Genomic DNA, 23,818 nt, shown 5'->3' on the forward strand with positions numbered 1-23,818 from the left:
ACTGCACTGTATCAAAATGTGAGGAAACTTTTTGTTTGTTTCAAATGCTAGTTATTTTTCAAATGCATCAGAATTTCCCAAGTTTAATGACATAACCTTTGTCACCTTAACAAGGTCCCTGTCTAGGAAAAAAGAGGATTGTCAGGGTAATTTTGGGGAGAGTCTGCCTGCTACCCCATATAATATGTCCCATGGAATTTTCTGTTACTTCTAAAGCTGTGGTCTCTTTCATGAAAGCAAATTTGCAAAGAACAATGAATGTGTGACAAAGCTCTGTCCTTGTCTCCATGGGTCCCGTGTTTCCTGACGGATTTTGCTAGCCTCAGAGGCTCACTGTGACCCGCCACATAGCCCTTCTCTCTCTAGAGACAAGGGTCACAGCTTACTGAGCCATTTTCATCATAAGCCAGCAAGGGAGGTGAGGAGAAGCAACCCTCACTCACACAGTCTCTGCTGTCTCCCAGTCTCAGTGATTAATTGAGGAAAGGAGGGGGGAACCCAAGCCCACCCTCTACTCCAGGCTCCAGCTCAGGGACCCTAATAGTAGCAGCTATGGTAGCTGACTTTTTGGAAATAGGAAGTGTACCCTGGGCCACTTCTCCACAGCAGCCCCCTCTCAATATCTCCTTCATCGTTACCTCAGGGCCTCCTTCCTTGCACCTGATATGGATTTGTACTGCTTAGTTCCTCCAACAGCATAGCTTCTGACACACACCTCACTGACTAACTGCAAGGCTTTTAACTAGTTCCAGCGAGCCCTTGGTTGGCTTCAGGTGTCCCAATCAACCTAGCTATCTCCACTGCTTTCTAGAAGGATCGTAATTGGCCCCAGGTGACTTGATTAACCTGGAGCAACTGCCCATTTGGTTACCATGGTACCAGGGATTTGTTTAGCCTGGGGCTAACATACCTGTTCCTCACTACTTTACTATTGCCATCTGGCCTTGCCCCGTCACACTAGCAATTTGGTAAAAGCTCCATAGCTCATAGCAACTCAGCATTTGTAGATCCTAATTGTAATTCAAGTCTGGACAATGTTGCGATAGGTCTTTCCCCTGAGATCATTGCTAGCAGATAGTCAATTCTAAACTTGTCTTACCACCCCCAGCTTTCTATGGAATCAGATAGTCAGAGAATCCAGTGGGAATGTCCAACCCGAAAAAGTTCTTTTTCATGGGAAGAGCCTGCCATGTCTGTCAATGAGGCTATTGCCATAGCGACATTTAAACAGGGAAAGGAAAGGGTAGATTGAAGGTTTATTACCTTGATCAAAGAGAAAAGAGAATGTCCAAAATGTGCTAGTTTGACCTGCTTGAACTAAATATACCCTGACCAGATAAAAAGAAATATTGTTTGGCAATGGGCAAGAGTTATTCTAAGTATTTGCTGGAGTAACTACATATATAACAGTAGGGCATATTCCATGTTGGGCATTCTTGAATCACAAGAAAATGCAGAAGTATGGGGAATCCCCTAGCATAGGGCCATGCATGATTCATGACTGCAGACGTCCTGAAGTGAATGAGATCCAGAACTTTCTATGACATAAGCACCACAAAAGGCTAATGTGGATCATTATTGTTAAAGAGAGCACTGTGTGCTTTCATTATTACACTATATAACCTCAAAATGTGGTGGTTTGAAAACGTAAGTCTGGAGTTTTAAAAGGAGCCTAAGAGAGTTGGGAGTCCAAGTTCCATGGATTTGGGGCACCAAACTCGTGTCGGCTAGGATTTGAAAAAGGAGCCTAAACTCAGAAAGTGGAGATGGAGTAGCTGTCTGCTTTTTTGTGTATGTAAATACTGAGCCACTTGTGCTTGTTTTTTTCATTGGGGCAGGAGGGTGCAGAATAATTTTCAAAAGAATAAATAGTATAAGCAGCAGCATCTGCCCAGAGAATTTGCTAAATGGACATCCAGGTAATTGGTGCATAATTGTCTTCTAGTAGGTGCTCTCACCTCTTCTCCATCTTATCACGTACCTTTTGTTTACAGTCTAGTTTTTGTTAATAGATGTTTTACTTCAGGGAAAAGTGGGAACAGGTAATTTGGAATATGTTAGGCTGGGACTGTGTACTAAAAATGTATACTAAAATGATACTAAAAATCTGTCACACACGTAATTGGGTTGATCCATTCAGACATGTTCTGCAAGGAGAAGTCTGAGTTTAAATCTTATTTTATTGACCAAAGAGGAGTTTGTTTTTTTATGGAGACATGGGTTACACATCACTCCATGGTTGGTTTGAGGGGAGTGGATTTGGAGGATTGTAATGGTATCAGACACAATTCATAGATGGCATTGGACTGGGAATCCAGTTGTCCTCAATGCTTACGATACCAACAATACTGTGATTAGCTGCTGAATTCTGGGAGGTACAGCATTCTGGGTAATGCTCATGTTGCGCATCAGTTGCGCCAGCTGACTTGGTTGGTCTCATTATTAATGTTTTAATCACAGAATCTGGATAGTTCTATTATTTATACCTCAACCTCTTCATCATTAAAGTATAGAACCCAAGACATGCTGGGATTCTCTAGGTATTCCAAAAGCAACTTGAGACTCTAAAGCCTGAAACTGATCCTGTGCCCAAGTAAGTGGCTGAACCTAACCATTAATAACTCAAATTCTGAATCTGATTATTATTCAGATGATGGTAAAACAAAAAGCAGTGAAACAAAGTAAAAACAAATACCCCAAATCCAGAATGTGTGTTAATTTCCATGGCAACAAGCTTTCTTTCTCATGACAAGCCCTAGATTAAAATTGCTGGGAAAATGCCTTAGCTCTGGTACTAGCTATCACTAATGATCCTCCTGACTTCTGTTCTGCCTGTGATTTTACACTCAAATTGAAAATGGCGGCTTACCCACAAAGGATAATATAAAGAAGCAAAGGGAAGGGCACACATCGCTATGAAGTGTGACTTAAGTGTCGTCATTTTTGCTGATGGCTTGGGTATGGCAGACCTTTTCCTGTTCGTTTGTGCATGGAAGTCTGAGACACACCCCTCACTGGTAAACCTTAATGAACAGAATGCTTATAAATATTAGAAATTCAATATTTTTCATGCTAAACGTGACAAAAAGTAAAAGGCTTTTCCTCATTTTGTCATCAGTTAATAGAAAAAGACCTGAAAGGCTTGTTTGAAAAACTTGATTTCTGGACCTTCACATACTTTTAAGTGTCTCAACTATAAACTAATCTGGAATCTGTGCTGTAATAGCTGGACAAATCAACTGATGATTTAGGTGTTAATAGGCCTTGGATCGTTATTGGGGCATGCAGGCATTATTGCAATACAAATAACATTTTTCCAGCATTTTTAGTTTCTTTTGTTATTTCTTCTCTAACTTTCTAGCACTACAATATATTTAAGTGTTTGTTCACTTATCAACCTTACTTTTGAGTTTAACACAGTTTTCTTTCTGGGCACATATAAATTCCAATGTGATGAAAATGTATAAAAAGCTCTCAAATGTTAGTCAAATGTGATCTACGTTCAATTCACAAATACTGTGAGACTTTGTAGGTTCTGGATAGGAATAGAAAGGGCTTAAATACCTGTGCCAGAGACTGTGCTGAGGGATGCTACCAAACCTCTCACATCTATGATGTAATAAATAAAACTGAAATCCATACGCTCTCCTTCCAATGGTCAATCAAATACAGCTTTCGTCTTGATTTCACATGCAATACTACAGAGCATATGTGTGTGTATGTACACATGTGCATATTTTTGTATAAATGCTTCCTTACAAACTGTCATTTACTAATACTGGATACAAATGGGAGATTCATTTGTTTTAGTTTCCACCTTATGAGCAAAGAAATTTGGAGAAGTTGGAAAATTGCTTAGGGGAACAACTCCTAGCTGTATTTACTATTGTAGAGTACACATTCTGGATCACACTAATAACATATTCCTTACCTGGTCTCAAAGGGATATAAATCTTTTCTCCATTAAAATCTGATTTACAACAGAGAATTTAGATAATACTAGCTCTGATTTGACTTATCTGGCTGCTTGCTGATAACAGCTTCATAGCATTTAAAAAGAAAAGAAATTCTCAAGTGCTAGTGTTATCCGGTATATATCCTCTGAGGTCCCTTCATGGAGGTTAACTGAGAATGAAGAAAGAAAGCTGCAGTACTGCAATTGATAAGGGAACCTAGCTGGAGGATAGTGGCATACTAAGAATTTTCTTTAATAAGGAATGATCTCATTAGCAAATAGTAAGTTATGACTCAATGCATATTTCCTTTCATGTGCTGTAGCTTATGATACCTGTATTATTAACCTCTGCAAGTGAATGAGCACTTATTGTTCAGGAAAAGTTCTCAATTAATAGCAGTGGAGACTGTGAAGAGCTGTTTGTCCACCAAATTGGATACAGTATGGTCCACAGCAATCCAAGCTTCTCCCATGCTGCCATGCCAATGGGCCTTCTTCCAGTTAGGGAGGGCAAATAATCAACACACTCCTTTAATCCTTGGTGCCTCTTCTCAGAGTGTTAAATGATTGGTCCTGGTTCTGATGATGGCTTTTATGATACTGAGACTTGTCCACTAGGAATTGGATAGAGACAACTAAATTAAACTCATCTCTACAGGCTGCCAAACAGCTGTCAGAGGGCAGCAACTTCCAATGTGGGCTGGATTTTAACCAGCGACCAGCGGTTAAAGGCTTCGCAACCAGCAGTTTGAAGCATCCAATCCCCTTCTGTTCCATTAGTAAATAAATATCTTTCTAGTTCGGTAACTGGGAAGCATTTTCAGAGCTCCTGTGGGCAGTACCTTGCTTCCTTCCAGTTTCCTTATTTTTAAAATTGTGTTTAGCACTGGGCATCAGAATCAGTGCTGTTTCTGCAGTTACTTTTGGCAGCGTTAGCCTGTTCCCAGCAAATTAGCTGCTCAGCTGTAAGCATTTTGTTGTCTGCCTTCAAGGAGGCTGATGAGTTATCATAAGACAAGGCCTGCTGAAATATACTTTCAGTAAGGCTGATGTCCTGGTGGGGGCAGGCTGATGTCAAAGCTGAGCAACAATTAACAAAGCAATGACAGAGGCACTGCCTAATGCATAAAATATTTTAAAACTAGGAAGTGTTCCTCGCTAAAGCAGTGCTCAGCTCAGTGTATGGTAGCTGCAAGTTTTAAAACCTAAAAGTAAGGTTTACAATTGTGACTGAGCTGCAAAATTTGGATCCCAAGTGTGTGATGGAGGCATTGGATCTGGGTTTTTGGTCCTTCCTGGTAAAAGCAGAGTCTATGCGCAAACCTCAAGTCTGGACCTCCTCCCCAAATCCAGACATCCACTGAAATCTGGGGGAAGGTTCCAGCTCTTTTCCAACAGAGAAATTTCCCCCTCTTATATGTTTTGGGTAGCTGTAAGTAAAACCAGACTGAATTAGCCTGGCAGATGTTTGAATCCTGCTGTGTTCCACTGTTAAGTACAGTGGTGCATTCCTTCAGACATTTGGTGTAGGAGAGATTTCAGGAGAATGAAATCTCTTTCTTCCCCTTGCATCTCCTCTGTGTCCTGTCAATCCCTGTCTTTTTCTGAGAGAAGTGTGATCTAGGAGTCTGAGCTTAAGACATGGAGCAAAGACCAGTTTAGCTCCAGTCCCAGCTCTGGTACTTTGACTCATTTATATAGATCAATGATTTAATTTAACATACTAAAATCACTTAAAAATCAACAGAAATAGGCTAAGTAGGAAGTGTAAAAAATTTAGCAGGCTTTTTGTTGTGTGGCAGGGCAAGGGATGTTGGAAGAGAAAAAGGGTCAGATTCTGCTCTCATTACACCATTTTAAATCCAGAGTGAACTCCACTGACTTCAACAGTTACTCTGAATTTATACCAGTATAATGGAAGTGGAATTTTTCAGAGAGAGACTCTTGAGTTTATACTAACGTCATTCTCATCAGTCAACCTGACCACATGAATATTAGGAAATCAACGTATTTAGACAACTGTGGAGGCAGAGCTGAAATATAATCGTGTTCTTGAATGGAAGTCAATGAAAAATTGGCCAGTGTGCAAATGCTCATTTGTCATATCCCTTGCAAATATACTTTAATTGTTTGCATATTTAAATGCCCAGAGTCAACCATAACAAATGTGAGATGTCATGTTGCTGAGAGATTTCCAAAAACAAAAAAGATCTGAGGCATGTGGTGAGTTATTGCTGGTTCCTAGTGTTCTCTGCAGAATCACAAAAGGGCAAGGACTGAAAGAAGGACAAATCAATCATGTCTGATTCAAGTTCCTGTAACTTAAAAGTGGGCTGTGCTAGCTCATGAGCTAAGATAAAGAAATATATACAGTAGTTTATCCTATTGTATTTATTTTTAAACTGCCTGTGCATAGAGCTAGGTATTAGACCGTACACTTAAAAATTGATTTGTTTCCAATTAGCATATTTGCAAATGTATGTTTTAATTCTGTATACTGCAAAAATCAGTGTAATTCATTGTTCTCTTCATCCCAGTGCTGCTGAGAAACATTACCTTCTCTCTGCCCTTGTCCTCACCTAAGTTGCCATAATAAAGGTGCCAAGTGGTGCTGGTTATGTTGGTTTATTCTTCTTTTGCCCTTTCTTTCACTCCCAACCTTCACTTTCCATTTTGTGTCTTGGTGTAGCTGTTCCCCACATTCTGTCATTTGTTAGAATTTCCAGCCACCAGTGTAGTGGGATAAATGTGTGTTTTGTCAAGCAGTAAAAGAAAGTCCAGAGTTCTGGAACTTCAGTGTGGGATTAAACAGTTCGCCTCAAAAGGATTCCTAATAGAGCTGAGCAAATAATTGATTTTTCAGTGTGGTGGCTGAAACCGAAGGAGGGGAATTTCAAACCAAAACTGATCTTTTTCCCCTTGCTAAAATGAAACACCAAAAAACTTTCCTTCAGGTCAAATGAAATGACAATTCAAAATGAACTGTTCCGACTTTTTTAAAATACAAAAAAAAAAATCTAATTTTTTTATTTGGCCCAAAACTATTTGCTAAATTGAACACAAATTGTGACTAATTTTGGTTGCCCCCAGATTACATTTTTCAGCGAAATTTTACCTAGCTCTAGTGCCTATGGATCTCTGGTCTCTTCTGGTTTATGCCATCAGCCCATAATTGTTTCTATAGAAGATTAAAGGCTTTTTCCGTCATCACCATGCGATGGTACAGTGGTGTTGGTGGTGATGTTCTGTTGAACACCATGCATGCTTTTGGCTTTGTACAATGCACAGAAAAAGATATGGTCCGTGCTCATACGTGATTCAGTGTGACACTTAATTGTAGCCTGTAACAATCTTGACTAAAATGGGTATGATTTGGAATTATCTGTTTTCTGCCTAGATTCCGGCTATAGAGCATTGTGGCAAATCCATTTTTTCCCAAACAATGGGCTTGTCTAATGTGCTGCTCTCTAATTGCCCAGGTAGGCTCCGTTAGTACGCTTTAAAAGGTACCTATTTCATGTTAACATAGTCCTGTTAGTGGCTGGTCCAGTTAGTGGCTGGTCCAAACAGAGGATGACAGTCTTCTCCTGCTGTCAGTTATTCCTTTAGTACTGTGCTGTGGATCTGAAGGTTCCAACCCTGCTGCTGACACGTGTAGAGGTCATTATGACTCCACATGATGCAATTCGGCTGGGGTCATACACATAAAAGCTTCATTCACTACATAACTCAGATTCATCCCCAGAACAGATCCATCCTATGCACTGAGTGAATCAGGAATCCTGTGAAAAGAATAGTATGAGATCATGTAATTAAAGACTGTGTTATAATGCATACACACAAAGGAGCAATATTAAAGTTGCAGAGACAACTTTGGAGTTCTTGCTTTTGCAACCTTAATGCTCTTTTAAGGTGTTTTCCATTTAGTGGGGGTGGGGAGGAGGGTCTACACATACACATAATGTGTGAGTGTGTGTGTGTGTGTATATATCTGTATATAATGACCAAACTTAATATTTTGTTTGGAAAGAGATTTAATTTACTTATTATAAGGAAATACTGATAAAAACAGTAAAAATTTTCAAACCAGTCAAAACATCCTCGTCTATAACAATTGTAGACTGATGACATAAATGACATACAGCAAATAGATAGCAAATGCATATTCCTCTCTATATCCTGCACATATAGTATAGAAAATATATATATATACACACAGTATATAATAAATTGCTGGTACAAGCCAGAACATAGCAGTTATAATCTAATGATCAATTAAAAATGTCTTATAATTGCACCACCAGGTCCCCCCAGTGTGGCACATTACTTTATTATAATTTACACCCTGGTCTCCAGCACCACTGAAGCTCTTCTGATTGGCTTACTGTTTAATGGCTGTGTTTGTAAGACAGTTTTCTAATCAGCTATCTGAGTACTTATCAAAAATAAGGCTCTTAATTTTGAAGCAACTCAGTTGGAGGTGCTACATCAGTGATGGTGGTATGGGTTTTGGGGTTTTTTAAAGAAAAATGTCAATCATGTTCATTTTATAAAATGATGTATTATAGAAAAATGTTATAAACTCATTAATTGTAGAAAGCTGCTTTTTTCTCAGAAATCTGTATTGTGCACTTATTAGCACTGTGGTATTGTCAAATCAAAAACTTATGTGTTCTGGAATGGCAATCATAATTTACATGAGCTCTTCCTAATTTTGCTTTTGATTGTCAGGGCGAAGTATGAAACCATGACTAGGGTTGTGTGAACAAGTGCTCTTCATAGCTTGTTCGTATCCCAACTCTCTAGTTTGTTGACCTATAGCTCAACTTAAGATCCTATCAATACAGCTGCCGTTCAGGTGCATCACGTAAACTCTCTTATGGCAATTTGGTTGACAGTGTACTCTGGTACATATGGAGATGTTTCTAATCAATTATATTTTGTCTCAAATAGTCAAAAGTAATAGGGTATAGTATCAATCTGCAAATTTGTAAGTAAGAGAACATAACACTTCTGAGTTAAAGAATTACCCAAAATATATTTGAAATTGCTTTTTCCAACACCCATATGTTGTGCCTTCAGGCCAAACTGATTATTTTCATATTTGCTAATAAAATTGTTCACTGAGGTTGAAACTTTTTATGCCACTAATACAAATACCGTACATAGTAAAAAGCACTCCTAGTGGAGGGAATGGAAAAGAAGTTTTTTAACATAATGTTATATGCTGGAGTCTATGAAATATTAATCTGCAGACAAACTAGCCAAAACAAAAATGCATTTTTGTAATGGTAGTTAAAATGAAATATCAAGTTTTCATAATAGAGCCATATAAAATACCAAAAATCTGGAGCAAGTCTTTTAAATAGAGCTTTCTTCCTTCTTTTTCTTAAGAATTGATTTAAACAGCTACTGGAAAAAGCTACCTGCAGTGCACAGGAAGAAGTTTTTTGGTTCTGCCAAAGTTAAGAAGTGTGCTACATATTCTTTGGTGCCACCTACTCGTACCTTATTTGTTAACTGTTTTCATATAAAATAGTAATAATACCTAGGTCTTATGTGGCACTTTTCATCTGTAGATCTCAAAGCACTTTACAATGGAGGTTAGTATCATTATCCCCAATTTACCCATGGGGAAACTGAGGCACAGATGGGCCATGACTTGCCTGAGGTCACCCAGCTTAGCAGGCCAGTGGAAGAGCTATTGAGCTATATAGAGTACTTCTGAAACAGTTTGGATTTCTTTTCCTCCATGGTTCTAAGACTTTCCTCCTCAGCTCTGTAAGTCAAAGTCCCAGTCCTGTATCTCTTACTCACGCAAAATTGACACTGACTTCAATGAGTGTTCGATCTAAGTAAGGAGTGCAGGATGTGGTTTAATGGCTTCGGTATTACTTCAGCTCCCCAGCTAAATTCACCTTGAAAAATTGTGTTCCGTTTCAAATATCAGCTTTTCCTTTGCTCCTGTCTCTCTCAATCTTCGACTTCCATGGCTCTGATTCCCGGTTGCGCCAATCAGTCTTGTTTTTACACCACTTCTTTCTGGCTCTTGTTGTTAAATGTGTGATGCACAGCCATTTGATTCTCAAAAGGACGGATGTGAGCCATTGTTCAGTACATATTTCACATTTGCTATAATTGGAAATAATCTTTTTTTAAAAAATATCTAAAATTTGAAGTTAGGAATTGGTCTACGCAGTACCTCCTGCAGGTTCACTAGGGCAGTACTGCATGTAAGTGACCTACCAAGTTGAATCCGGTAATTTAAATTATAAATTGGAGATCCCTTCCAGAGTTCTGCTTAAAGGTTAATATTGTGGAATGATCCCTTATTGTAAGTAAGCATGTTTTTCGTGCTGTGTTAGATACTGTGTTTAGTTAATGCTTCACAGTATCTGTAGGGTAGGCGGGGGAAAAGATCATTGTTTAACATACAGTGCCACCTACAGAATAGGCCAGGCAGTCCGAAAGTACTTTATATCCTCTGGATTTTTTTGTCACAGTACAGATTACACCTGTGGTCACAATATGTCATGAATGTGCACAGTCAGAAAATGGATCATAAGTGTAACTATGGCAGATAAATGCTAAATTAGAATATAAGTAGTGCACAGAAATATATTGAGGAAACTCCTTTTATACTGCAGTGAAACAGAAAGAAAGTCCACTCATTGTTTTAATGCACTATGGTACCTGCTTAAAGGGTGATATTTTCCCCTTTGTAAAGGCAGACCCATGCTAAGCTGAGTTGCTCTAGTGTTTTAAGTGTAGACGTACCCTAAATCTTCACCTATGTGTGTTCCCCTTTGGCTCGAACAGTTTGCTAATATTCAGGGCCTTGCCAGGTTGTGTCCCAGGCTGTAGAACCCTGTGAGGTGGGAGGGGTCCCAGAGCTCAGGCCCAGTCCTGAAAGTCTACACAGCAATGAAACAGCCCCCGAGCCCAAGCCCCACGAGCTTGAGTTGGGTGGCACAGGCCAGCCGTGGGTATTTCTTTGCTGTGTAGACATACCCTTGCTCTCCCTGACCTTGCTCAGGCCTGCCAAGCCTTGGCCATGGCTTCCATTGTTTCCAGCTGTGATTCTGTAAAAGGGGCTTAATTGCTCCTCTTATTTAGCCCTGAATGAAGGGTACTTAGGACACTCATTGGCTTTAACGAGTTCTGTTGTATAAAGATCAAAGACCCAGTTGATGTCAGTCGTTAACACCTTCCAGTGTAAGACATGGATCTAGTCACCCAAATACCTTGCACGGGGTACAAAGGAATTAGCAGGTGTAAGTCATGCCTGTTTGGTGTGGTGCTCTGTCCCTCTCTAGTGGTACCTAGGCCATCTAGAGATTGATGAATCCATTACAGCCTTGGCTAAGAGCCATGTGGTGGTTAGCTCATGCAGTAGAGGCTCATGCATTTAGCTCCAAAGGTCCCCGGTTCAGTCCCACCCACCAGCAACCAGGGTCTGTCAGCATTATACGGGCACTTATCTAGGCTGGTGTAGCAGCCGCAGAGTGGGAATTGCAATGCAGCCTTGTAGGCCTCTCTGTTGATTGGGGAGTTGGATTTTGGTTCCTACAAATCCCCATGAAGTTGTTCACAAAAATCCCGGGGCAGAAGGCTGAATTACACCCATAGTCCACTTATTCTGGAAAAATGCATAGATTAATAACCACTTAACTTTCAAGGTTTTACTGTTTCTTGGTATAGCAAAAATCCTATTGCAAGCTAGCAAAGAGAGTCATGGTTGTTGGAAAAGTAGGACTCCGCCCTTTCCAGTGATAATGTCAGGAATCAGGGCCTGTAGCACAGCCAGTCTCTGAGCAATCTAACAAGCGCAGTAGGTTGCCTCATTGGTTGGATGAGTCAGCAGACCAGTTCTTAAGCCCAGCAGCAGCCATAGTTCAGCAGCTGCTTAAAGCATTCACCCATAGCTATGATAGCTTCTGTGCTTGCTTGTTGCCAGCTTTGCTCCTACCTTGTCTTGCTCCAGGTAGCCCAGTGCTGACCCTTGGCTCTGAGTCCCGACTTCTGATTTCAGCTCTGACACTGGGCTCCATTTCCTGACTACCGGCTCTTGCTATAACCACAAGGCCTGACTCCTGCTCTTAACATGGGCGTGACTGCCCCCATGTCCCAGTCATGGACAGATAAAATGCTTCTATTTCTAGCCTTCCAGGATTGCAAGGCAGCAGACTTAAGCTGTCACTAGTCCAAGAGTCATTATTACACATCAGGTCAGTGTAGTTGGGAAAGGAGGATGGGAAGCATGCTACATTTGAGGGAAAGTGAGAAATATTTTCATGGTGGGTTGTTTTGTTTTTTTAAATGATGCATGTTAGATGTAGCACAGAGGTTTGAAATAGTAGTAGTAGTACCCGCAGATATGGATCAGGGGGCTTAGTGCCTGGGAGACGGTCGAAATTTCATGCTAAGTGCAGTTTATCACATGGATATCACTGCTTGTGAGAGAGTGGGGATATGTATCTGTAAATTAATGCTATTTTCTTTAACGTATATTAAACCTGAAAAGGGACAGAAATATGAGTTAGCAGAGCTCTACAGAATGTTAAAATAATTATGTTGCCGCTATGCTCAATAAAGTGGTTTTGAACTTCTGAAGAATGGCAGTTATGGCACACTGTGATTAGATAAATGGATGCAAATGGTAATTGTAACTGATGAGTGATTGATGATGGCTTTATATGTTTGCCATTATATAACCTTGTAACTAGTTTCTTCCACAGCAAGGATGGAAGCTGTAAGCAACAAGCTGATGCACCGGCATCGACTTTCATTTTTCTGAGTGGCTTCTCCATTCCGGCTCTGCCCCGAAGCCCGGCTCCCACTCCGCCCCTTCCTCCAAGGCCCCACCCTCGCTCCACCTCTTCCTGCCCTCACTCTGCCCCCTCCCTGAGCGCACCCTGCCCTCGCTCTGCCTCTTCCCATCTCCTTTCCCCCAAGCGCATCCCGCTTGCCACCAAATGGGCTGATCAGCAGGAGCCACTGAACAGCTGATTGGCAGGTGACTAGTGGGTGCTGAGCACCCACTCTTTTTTTTCTGTGGGTGCTTGAACCCTGGAGTACCCAGAGAGTCAGTGCTTATGAGCTGATGTACCAAATTTGAATTCAAACCACAATTTTTAAACAGCATATGGGGTATGCACAGGGATGTTGCATGATTGATTGATTAACTTTGCCATTGCTGTCAACATGCCTGGTACCAAGATAAGTCTCAGACAATGGACACAAGAGGAGCTGGGAAGTAGGTTCAGCAGAAGCAAACAATTACAAGTTTGACATAGCATGAGGAGATTTTAAGCCCAGCTGAACTTCAGTAAATTGTGTGTACTGGGGGAGCCAGCCCATCCATTATTCAAGGGGGAAAGAAAGAGGGGAACCCAACCATCTCTTATCACTCTTCAGTGATCTCTTATATTTTATATTTCTTTCCTTACTTTCCAATGTTTTGTGTTGCTTTCTTGGAGTATATTACTTACTTCAGACAGTAAGAGTGGTGAGACCTATAAGAAATTTAAAATGCAACACTTAGGGCTGTACGAGAGCATGCAGTAGAGTTCCCATATACGAGCTACTTGAGCGCTACCAAGTGTGTTTTGATAATTGGAAGCTGATGGAACAAGATGAGCAAGCAGTTCCTTAGAAAAGGAGGCTTGGATGATGGGTGTTCATGTAATCAGGGTTATACTATAATTTCATTTGATTTCCCACTTGCCAATTACTTGACAATCACTACAACAATATTTGGTAACTAGATTAATTGAAAGAGATTGTATTACAGCAGATTGGATTCAACATTGGCATTGTATGATAAATAACTCGGTTATTAATTACAAGGTAACTTTTCTTTGTACAAAAACTATTCATTGGAAACTTTAATAAACAGACTGTTACCAAAGACAACCATAGAATTGTTACAGCTCTATACATATTTGCTCTATATGCTCTGTTTCTTGACATCAGTTTATCTACAGTGCTGAAATCTAACTTACTTTCACTGTGTCATTGCAGTACTGAAAATAAACTTGCTGTGCATATTTTATGTGCCTGTTCTTGTGTCTGTATAAGAGAAGTGAATTAGGTTATATTTTGTTGACCTTTAAGATGCAAGTGAAATGGTAGCCCTGTTTGCTTACACGTCAAAGTACTGCCAGTCTATAGTCTGCATTAACCTTTGTGAGCACCCTTGATGCGGTTGTTACATTTTTCTGAGTGGGTTCTCTATTCCAGCTCTGCCCCGAAGCCCGGCTCCCACTCCGCCTCTTCGTCCAAGGCCCCACCCTCGCTTCACCTCTTCCTGCCCTCACTCTGCCCCCTCCCTGAGCGCACCCTGTCCTCGCTCTGCCTCTTCCCATCCCCTTTTCCCCAAGCGCATCCCGCTTGCCGCCAAATGGACTGATGCAGAGTGAATAGAAAAGGGATAAATTGGACGTATTATGCAAAATAACTCATCTAAATACATTCTTCTTAGAAACTAGGAAAAAGGTATTTTGTATGTATTTAAGAGTTAGATGGCCTGTGATTTGCTTAGCCAAATAAAACTTCAAAACAGATGGTTTCTAAATTTGGGGAAAATAACCATTTCAGTATTTTCTCTCTGTGCAATCTGCTGTTATGTTTTAGTATGGGAATTATTTGAAAATTAAATGGGGAAAATAAAATTGGGAACTGTTCATTGCAAGAATATAGGTTTTATTATGTGCTAGGGTTTCACTGCACATTTAACCTAAGATTTGTTTATGCTCTGATTTAGTGTTCCATGCTTACAACGTGCATAAACACTAGCAAATCAGTTAGTTGGAATCACCAGTGTATTTAGCTCCCAGCTGCATTCACTAATAAAAGGAAGAATGACAAGTTTCCTCCTTACTGCGTCTCTGCAGAGGAGGAAGTGGAGATGCATAAAGAAATGATTTATTGCACTTAAATAGCACCTGCCATCTAATGATCTATAACCACTTTACAAATGTTAATATATTTGTTAACCTGACAACGTCTGTGTGGTAGGGTTTAGGATACAATCCAGACCAGTAAGGGGCTGTGTTGCCTCTTGCCCTGCAACCTTGGGTGCTATTACAGTGCTTTGCTGCTGTAGCTCCCAGTGTGGGACACTTACAGCCACTGTTCCCTCTAAGCTGTGCGTGTGCACGCACACACACAGATCCTAAACTCCGCGCACACGGTGAAACACCATGTGCCCAAAAATTTGCACAGAAGCATAACAATTTGCACAGAAGAAATTTTTTGCGCGCACGACCTGTCAAAAATTAGAGGGAGCATTGCTTACAGCCATTCTGAAAGCATGCAGGTTACTCCCCGAGTGTCAGCATGCTATGCAGCCAGACCTGGTTTAGCTATTCTGACCCCAGCAGCCTAGCTACAGCCACACTCTGACTTCCACCAACTTTGGTTACAACCACAAAGTGACCGTGACCCCAACACACTCCCAGTGCTGAATTTTGGGAAAACCATGTGCTCTGCAGTGACCAGCCCTCTCCTGGACAGTTCAGAGAAATAATAAAGTTTGTACTTCTGCTGACATAAAAGCACATCACAGCTTATTTATTTAACTGGGGTAAATATATCCTTCCCCTTAAATACAGCACCGGGTTGGTTTATAGTAAAAAAACAAATTTATTAACAAAAACATAGGTTAAGGGATGCCAAGCAAAAGGAATAAGGTTAGAAAATGTTACAAGAAACTAAAGGTGAAAATGTGCATCTAAAAGTGTAAAACTTAACATAGCAAGATACTCTTTGTTCAAGATGGGCTTTTTTTCTCCCCCCTCATCGACATTCACCTCTCACAGACTTCAGCCTCCTTTGGTTGAAAGACCCATCTTTCTCAGTTTGCAAGAGTGCTCTTCCCTTGTCGGTCTAGTGATGGATGCCAAAGATGGCTTCTGTCTTTTGCTTATAGGTCAATGATCTTGCTTCAAGAGACAGGATGACTTCATGCTGTTCTTCCCTTCCTGTGGGCTTCCGAACCCCCTGTATGATTTCTATGTAAATGAGCTTTCATTTTTGTTTTGGTCACACCTTGCTTAATTTCTTTGGAGACAGGTAGATAGCTGTGATGTTTCCTCCTGGCTGAGAGAGACCTTTCTCTCCCTTTGTTTGGGTCACAGACTGTAAAGCATAATATTAAAGAGTATTCCTCATTCCTTATGTAGAGTTAATACATACAGTTCACAATGATATTAATCACTGGTGTAGCAGAGGCTTTCATAAAAGACCCAGCTCAATAGCAGTTAATACAGTAATATTGTATACAATCAGTTGATTGAATTGCTTATCACTTGAGGTTCAGCACCCCCACAGCCCCGCCCCCCATGTTTATAGACCAGTAAACCTTTGAAATATATTCTTTGAAAAGTAAAACCTATACTAAGCTTCTCTCTCATACTGGGTGTAGACACCCTGCTGTCATCTCCCATGCTTGTTGGCTTGATAGCTTTGTTTACCTCATATGTAAAAATGGACCTGCATTATCTCTGCCTGACAACATAGTGGGTCAGAGAATCAAATACAAATTTCTTTATCTAAGGTACAGGAGATTGTGCTTATACATTGCTTGCCAAAGACATTTTAAGAGTATAGTTCTAGTGCATATTCATAACTTTTTGTACATTCTTATGCATACACAGTGCAAGAATATTCATGATCAGTGAGTTATTAGTTTTCCAAAGATATCTTACATGCCACCTTTTAGATACAGATTACAAGTGTGTTAAGTGTAGTGAGTATGTCAGGCGTGACAAGAGCTGCTGACAGAGTAGTGAACCACAAATGTGCTCTGTGTCACAATTCCCATTCTTCAGAATAGGAAATTGAGACACAGGGGGCTTAGCTTGCTAAAAGTCACATGGGAAGTTTGTGGACAAACTAGGAATCTTTTTTTTTTTCTGGAAAGAAAGAAAATAGAACAAGGAAATTTATTTTTTTTAAAGCAACAGGATTTCAGAGGGTGCATCTTGCACTCTTCCCTCCATGCTCCCTGCTCTCACAAGGCGGGAGGAGGGAACAAAGAGCCCAGTAGCTTAGTGCAGCTCTGCTCCCTCTTCTACCCCTTCGCTCCTCATGAGAGAGACACACAGGATAGCGTATCTGCTCCTCCCTACTGCAGCACCCCTCCTGGCAGGGCCGTCCTTAGGCATACGCAGAATACGCAGCTGCCTAGGGCACCACAAAATTTGGGGCACCAAATTGCCCCAAATTTTGTGGTGCCCTACACAGCTCTGTGCTTCATATGCGGCAGCACCAGTGGCCAGCCCACTCCCCTAGCTGGCCCCCCCTGTGCATTCCTAGAGGGGCGTGGGGCCTGGGTAGGGTGACCAGATGTCCTGATTTTTCTTATATAGGCACCTATTTCTCCCCACCCCGTCCTGATTTTTTACACTTGCTATCTGGTCACCCTAGGCCTGGGACAACTCCGTCCGCCCCTGCCCCCACTTTCCACCCTTTCTCCCAAGCCCCCTCCCCCAGCGACAGAAGCGGCCTGGGGGATTAGCGGGGGCGGGGGCCTGGCGATGGCAGCAGGGGTCAGGCCTACCCCCGCACTCACCGGCAGTGGTCGGAAGCAGAGCAACCCAGCCCATTCCACTCCCCTTCCCGCTGCCAGTGAGTGCGGGGGGACCCCTTTCCCCAAGCCCCCTCCCCCTCACGACATAGTTGGGGGGGGAGCGGAGTGGGCTGGGCCCAGGTTGTTCCGCTTTCTGCTGCCGGCGCCAGGCCCCCCGCTAATCCTCTGGGCCACTCTGGGCCTGTGGAGCTCCCCAAAGCGGCCCCCACAGCTCCTGCCACCGCGGCCCCGCAGACCTTGAGTGCAGCCCAGACCCTCTACCGGGAGGAGCGAGCAGGTGCTCAGGCTATGTAGGGCACCATAATTGGTAGGGACGGCCCTGCTTCCTGGGACAGGACAGTTGGGGGAGAAGGGGTGTAGAGCCCCTGGAGCTGCCCCTCCCAGCCTAAGAAGGGGAAGGGAGACCTTGCAGCAGCCCTCTCAGGCCTGGGAGTGGGAGTAAAGAACCACAGGAGGAGCTGGGGAGTGAGCTGAATTGATCTTACCCAATAAATTTTGGGGGAGTGGGGAGCACTTATTTTCATACACAATGGGGGTAGAAAGGGGGTGTTTAAAAAATCAAAATACAGATCAAAATGACACAATATACTTTTTTTTCCCAGCTGGTGACTTTTGATCTCTTGTGGCTGACAGTAATGGATCCTCAGTGTTTCCATGTGGGGTGTGAATGTACAGAGTCAGACATAAGACATCTAGAAAATCTTAACATCTCCGGACTCTTCTCCTGCCAATGAAGGATTGTATTCTACAAAATATTGTCTGGGGCACATTCTTAGCTGGTGTAAATTGTCATAATCCATTGAGAGTTTACACCACCTTGAGGGTCTGTGCCCTAGTGTTTTGGTCAGCCTGGATTTAAATGTTCCAATCAGACATTTGCACCTGTGCTTAGGAGACTATTCCAGAGCCTAACCTAATAGGAAGAATTGCCTGATTATTCTATCTAAATTTACCCATTTTTAAATTGGGCCAGTATGATCACTGATTCCCTTCCACAGATTGAGGGCTACTTAGGGACTGATGTGTATGGGGGAATAAACAAACATAACGGAGTCTAAAATAATGGACCCTAAGAGAGGTATTACAATAAGTTAAGTCAGGTTAGACTCATCTCTGAATGTAGCCCATCTGATGTATTCTCTCTTTGCTGGCCTCTGAGAATGGTTGTATGGGAAGTGTGAGAGTAACAGGACATATGAACATCCAAGACCCAGGTCTAGTGCATGCTGCATTTAGGGATTTTTTTTTATGAGCCCGCTTTAGGGTTTGGAAAAAAGGCATGTGGAAAAATTCTGTAAGCACCTCTGTAGCTCATAGCACCACGTATAGTGAAAAGGCAAAACTCTAGTGTAGTGTTCGCTCATTAGATTAAACTGTTTTCAATATTGTAGTTACTCTATAAACTCTTTGGTGTCCTGGAAACACACTGGCAGCTGGTAGTACCCTAAGGAGTCAGAATTCTGACTGCAGCCATTTTCTCTCTGTGACTTTTCTGCCATTACCAAACATTTTCACTAGGGTAATGGGGGAGAGGGATGGAAGGAAAAGGGGTTTGCACATGCTAATGACAGAGTTTGACATTGACAGAGTACATAATAATCAGAGAGAAATATATCTGCTGACTGCTGCTGTAGTATTTTCTTACTTGATTTATTGTTTTTGTGTTCAGTTGGACCATTGTAGGATAATTAGAAGGTCAAGATCTGTTTTTATTCCTTGAATTGTTCTGCCATGAGCTAAAACACTTCACTTTTGATTTTCGAACAGGTCATTTGATTTACTTATAGGGGAATGGAGATACATGAAAAATAATGAAGGAGGGAGAGGGCAAAGAATTACATGACATCAACTGGACGAAGCCCCCCAAGGATGTCAAAGGTCCCTATAAATGGGTCTTCCCTTTCCCTCTTAATTGACTCTTCAATTGGACATCTTGAAATATAACTGAATCAATGCAGGGAATAGTTCAAGCAATATGAATAAATAACACATCCCTCATATCTATTCAGGGGACACCATCATAGGGCCTAATCACATCAGCCACACTATCAGAGGCTCGTTCACTTGCACATCTACCAATGTGATCTATGCCATCATGTGCCAGCAATGCCCCTCTGCCATGTACATTGGCCAAACTGGACAGTCTCTACGTAAAAGAATAAATGGACACAAATCAGATGTCAAGAACTATAACATTCAAAAACCAGTCGGAGAACACTTCAATCTCTTTGGTCACTCGATTACAGACCTAAAAGTGGCAATTCTTCAACAAAAAAACTTCAAAAACAGACTCCAACGAGAGACTGCTGAATTGGAATTAATTTGCAAACTGGATACAATTAACTTTGGCTTGAATAAAGACTGGGAGTGGATGGGTCATTACACAAAGTAAAACTATTTCCCTATGTTTATTTCCTCCCCTGCCCCCGCTGTTCCTCAGACATTCTTGTCAACTGCTGGAAATGGCCCACCTTGATTATCACTACAAAAGGTCCCTCCCACCTCGCTCTCCTGCTGGTAATAGCTCACCTTATCTGATCACTCTCATTACAGTGTGTATGGTAACCCCCATTGTTTCATGTTCTCTGTGTATATAAATCTCCCCACTGTATTTTCCACTGAATGCATCTGATGAAGTGAGCTGTAGCTCATGAAAGCTTATGCTCAAATACATTTGTTAGTCTCTAAGGCGCCACAAGTACTCCTTTTCTTTTTGTGGATACAGACTAACACGGCTGCTACTCTGAAAACTAACACATAACTTGTAACAGATACAACTTGAGTACCTGGGGAACTTGTTCATATACTATATTATAGAGAAAACATCTGAGTAGTCAATACTTTATCTTGTTTTGGCTTCTGCTCTGGGACCTGTGCAGCCTTGTGTCTGTATTCAGAGTTGAGGAATGTTTATAAGGGTAGCAGAATCATTTTTGACAGTTTTGTGTATATACCTGGATGTAGTTGGACAAATTGTACACAGTTCTGCTCTACTACCTGCAGTACAGTGCCAGTCAGTGGAGCAGTGTGGGTATAGCTGAGAGTGGACAAAAACCAGTGTGTACAAATCCAGGTGATGAAGAATTTCTTCATTCAATTCAGATAAACCAAAGCATCCAAAATAATCAAAATAATCTTTATAAATCAGGGGATAAAATTGCATTATTTTAAAAATTTGACGTTGCATACCTTCTAGTACCTGAGACTTGCACCTGCTAACTTCGGCTTGTTCACGCCCTCTCAGAATAAAATGATTATAAGCTTTTTGCAGGCTGAAAGAAGTAGAATGCAAAAGTCAGCCTTTTGAAGGCATTCACTGACAGCAGACATCTGAGAAGCTATGAAAGAGGACAGGCCCTCTCACAGTAGTATCTTATCCAGTCCAAAACCTCCGTGGGTGTTCATTGTATTGACCTCACCCTGGCAGGGTGTTCAAAGACATTATCTTTAAGTGCTGAAACCAGGTCCCCTTGGTAGAGTATAGGAGTGTAGAATCATCAACTAACTGGCTCTGTGATTTGGTCCAGGTTTTTTCCTCTGTAATAAATTGAAAGCCTGGTGGGAACAGATGACATTGAAGCCAACATCCCTAACGGTTTACGAGTTAATGTATGGTATTGGCAATGAGGGTCTAAGTTTCTAAACTGCTTATTCCCTTCAGCAAAAGAAAAAATGTGCCATTGTCTCTTGTCTGGGAAAGAAAAAAATACATGAAATTATTTAATATTTTAGTTCTTAGGCCTTGTCAGTTTAAGGTTTGCTAGTGCTGGTACAGTTTGATTCAAATATATAGCTCCTGCTACAGCCTAGACACAATAGTTCAGTCTCCACTGTCACTAATCTGGTTGGGAGTAAGAACCACAGTAATCATTACAGGTGAACTTCAGAACTGCCAGCACCAAAGAAAGTGTTCTCTTCATGGACAAGTTGCTTTTCTGAATGCAAAAGGAAGGAAATCATATTACCCTAGACATTCCTGTATTGATAGCTGGCTTGAGCAGTCTCATACAGTAAGATTAGCTTTTGTAACAAAACAATCAGTAAAATTATCCTATCCTGTGTACCTAACATTCGAGAACAGATGCGCTGCATTTTATCAATTCATAATTCAGTGTATGCCTCTGAAACCTTAGTTAAAATGGCACTACTTATCAATGATTACTGCTGTAAATAACCATTTCTTCTGGAACTTAAACAAAATGCAGACTACATAGTCAGCGGGGGACATTCAGTGAAATTGAAAGGTAGAAAATTGAAAACTGATAAGAGAAAACAATTTTATGCAATATGTGATTTGCCTTTGGAATTCATTGCTGAAAGATGTTTTTGAGGCCAAGGGCTTAGCAGGAATCCAAGACTACTGTATATTCATATGGGTAATGAGACCATCCAGAGTTAAAATAGTAAATATTTTAAAAAGACTTTGGGATATAAACACTTATGTTTCACAGCGTGGAACCACCCTGTAGGGATTTAGGAGGAAACTTTCCCTGGAGGTAAGTTATGCCATAACTGCCTAATACAGGGTTTCTTGCGCTAGACTCTGAATTGACTGGAACTGGCCACTGTCAGAAACCACTGATCAGCATGTCATTTTCTCCATTCCATCACCAACTCTGGTTTGGATTGTGCTTGCCCTGCTATCCATTTGTGTGCACTATTACCCAGGTTTTGCATGCTAATTGGGTAATTGTATGTGCAAATGTGCAGTGAAACTGCCTACTAAAAATTTGACCCATAAAATCCTGTTCTAAAAGTAATAGTAAACTCAGCATCTTCTTTTATAGTGAGAAATCAATTTAAAAAGAAACAACTCTGCATATAATTTAGCATCATAATTTTTGTTTATATGTGTTTAATAGGTATAATAATGCTTACCTGCTGAATCTCACAGGAGCATTTGGAAGCTTAAATAATTAATGGTATAAAGGAGGTTGAGAACGTGGGATGCAAAGGAACTTTATAAGAACAAAGTGGTGTTCCTGTTTTATTAAATAATTTTGAGTAAAGCATGGTATATCCTGAGCTCTGGAATGCTCTTCAGCAGTTCTGCCATAATTTTATTTTCACATAAAGTTTGCCTCATTTTCCCATGATTTTCTCCTTTTATAAATTGGATTCTTAACAGTAGTCATTATTTCCCTTAAAATATTTAAGTTTTGAAACCAAAACATTTGACTTAGAACAACTTTTAATGTGAATTAAATAAAATTGTTTAAATCTCATTTTTAAAATCCTCCTTAGCAATCCTCATGGAGAAACCAGAAGTGTTTGTAAAATTGTTTACATATCTTCATGTACTCTGGGCAATCTCAATCACTTGTATGACAATATCAACATGCAATAAGCTTTATGCAGTACAGTATTCAGGACAACTTCTCAGCTGGTGAGAAGATTTTAAGAGCTTTTGTGGCACAGGGCCTTGGGGCCTGGCAACAATTTATATTTTGTAACAGAAGACGAGTTGGTCAATAACTTGGAAAGAAAGTTTTTATTGGTTTTGGGTTGGTTTTCTTTTTTGTTTGTTTGTTTTTTGTTTTTTAAGAAGTTACACGTCTGTGTTCAACAGAAATGGAAATTGGGTATATGCAGCGGGAGAGATTGTATCAAAGTTAGGTTGTTAAGCATTTGAAAGATAACTGTTAGTTGTTGTTAAAGGGTCTGTGCATACTCTCTGGCTCAGGAGTTTACCTCAGCAGAGCCCAGGGCTGCCGTTGGGGACTAGTTCCACCTGGAGAAAGTCCCCACCTTGGGTGGGCACAGAGGGAACTTCAGTGAAGGTCTCTCCCCAGCAGAGATCCTGCTGGGGAAGGAGCAGGTTCCCAGGCTCTGAGTCCCAGATCACAGTGGATGCTGCAGTTTCTTGTATTTTACACATTATTTACATCTGAGAGCTACACAGTATCTGATCCTTTCATAAAGATGTTTTGTTCCACAGGAAACAAATAAACTACTCCCTAATCAGATAGGCTGGAGTAATCCATCACACATGTCATAAGATTAATTTTAAAAAAGCAGCAGAATTATACCTGAAAGGGAAGTTGGTCCTTTTTGTGGTTCATACATATTATCTCTTTGTATATAAACCCATGTTTGACTTCAATATATATTTTTATTTTGGATCAAGAGAGAATTTATGGGTCAGCATTTTCTTCTTCCTCAGAAGCTAAACATTGTCAAAATGAAAACTCCCTGTTTGACAGTTGAGGAATGAGTCATTGACTTGATCCGCAAATTTTACATATGAACAAGGGTGTTTGGAAGGTGAG

General features: G+C 41.0%; 1 protein-coding gene across 11 annotated transcripts in view; it reads left to right on the forward strand.

The window, feature by feature from the left end:
- Positions 1–23,818, forward strand: part of TPK1 (thiamin pyrophosphokinase 1) — a 491,137-nt gene that overhangs the window by 382,301 nt on the left and 85,018 nt on the right. The window contains exon 9 of one of the 11 annotated variants that reach the window (XM_043540514.1): positions 19,317–19,351. The exons of the other annotated variants lie outside the window; for them this stretch is intronic. Within the exon in view, the coding sequence (XP_043396449.1) occupies positions 19,317–19,336 (20 nt within the window). The 3' untranslated portion in view covers positions 19,337–19,351. Of the gene's footprint in view, positions 1–19,316; positions 19,352–23,818 lie in introns of those variants that run through there. 11 annotated transcript variants of the gene reach the window in all.

Source organism: Chelonia mydas, chromosome 2, assembly GCF_015237465.2.
Source record: "Chelonia mydas isolate rCheMyd1 chromosome 2, rCheMyd1.pri.v2, whole genome shotgun sequence".
NCBI lineage: Eukaryota > Metazoa > Chordata > Testudines > Cheloniidae > Chelonia > Chelonia mydas.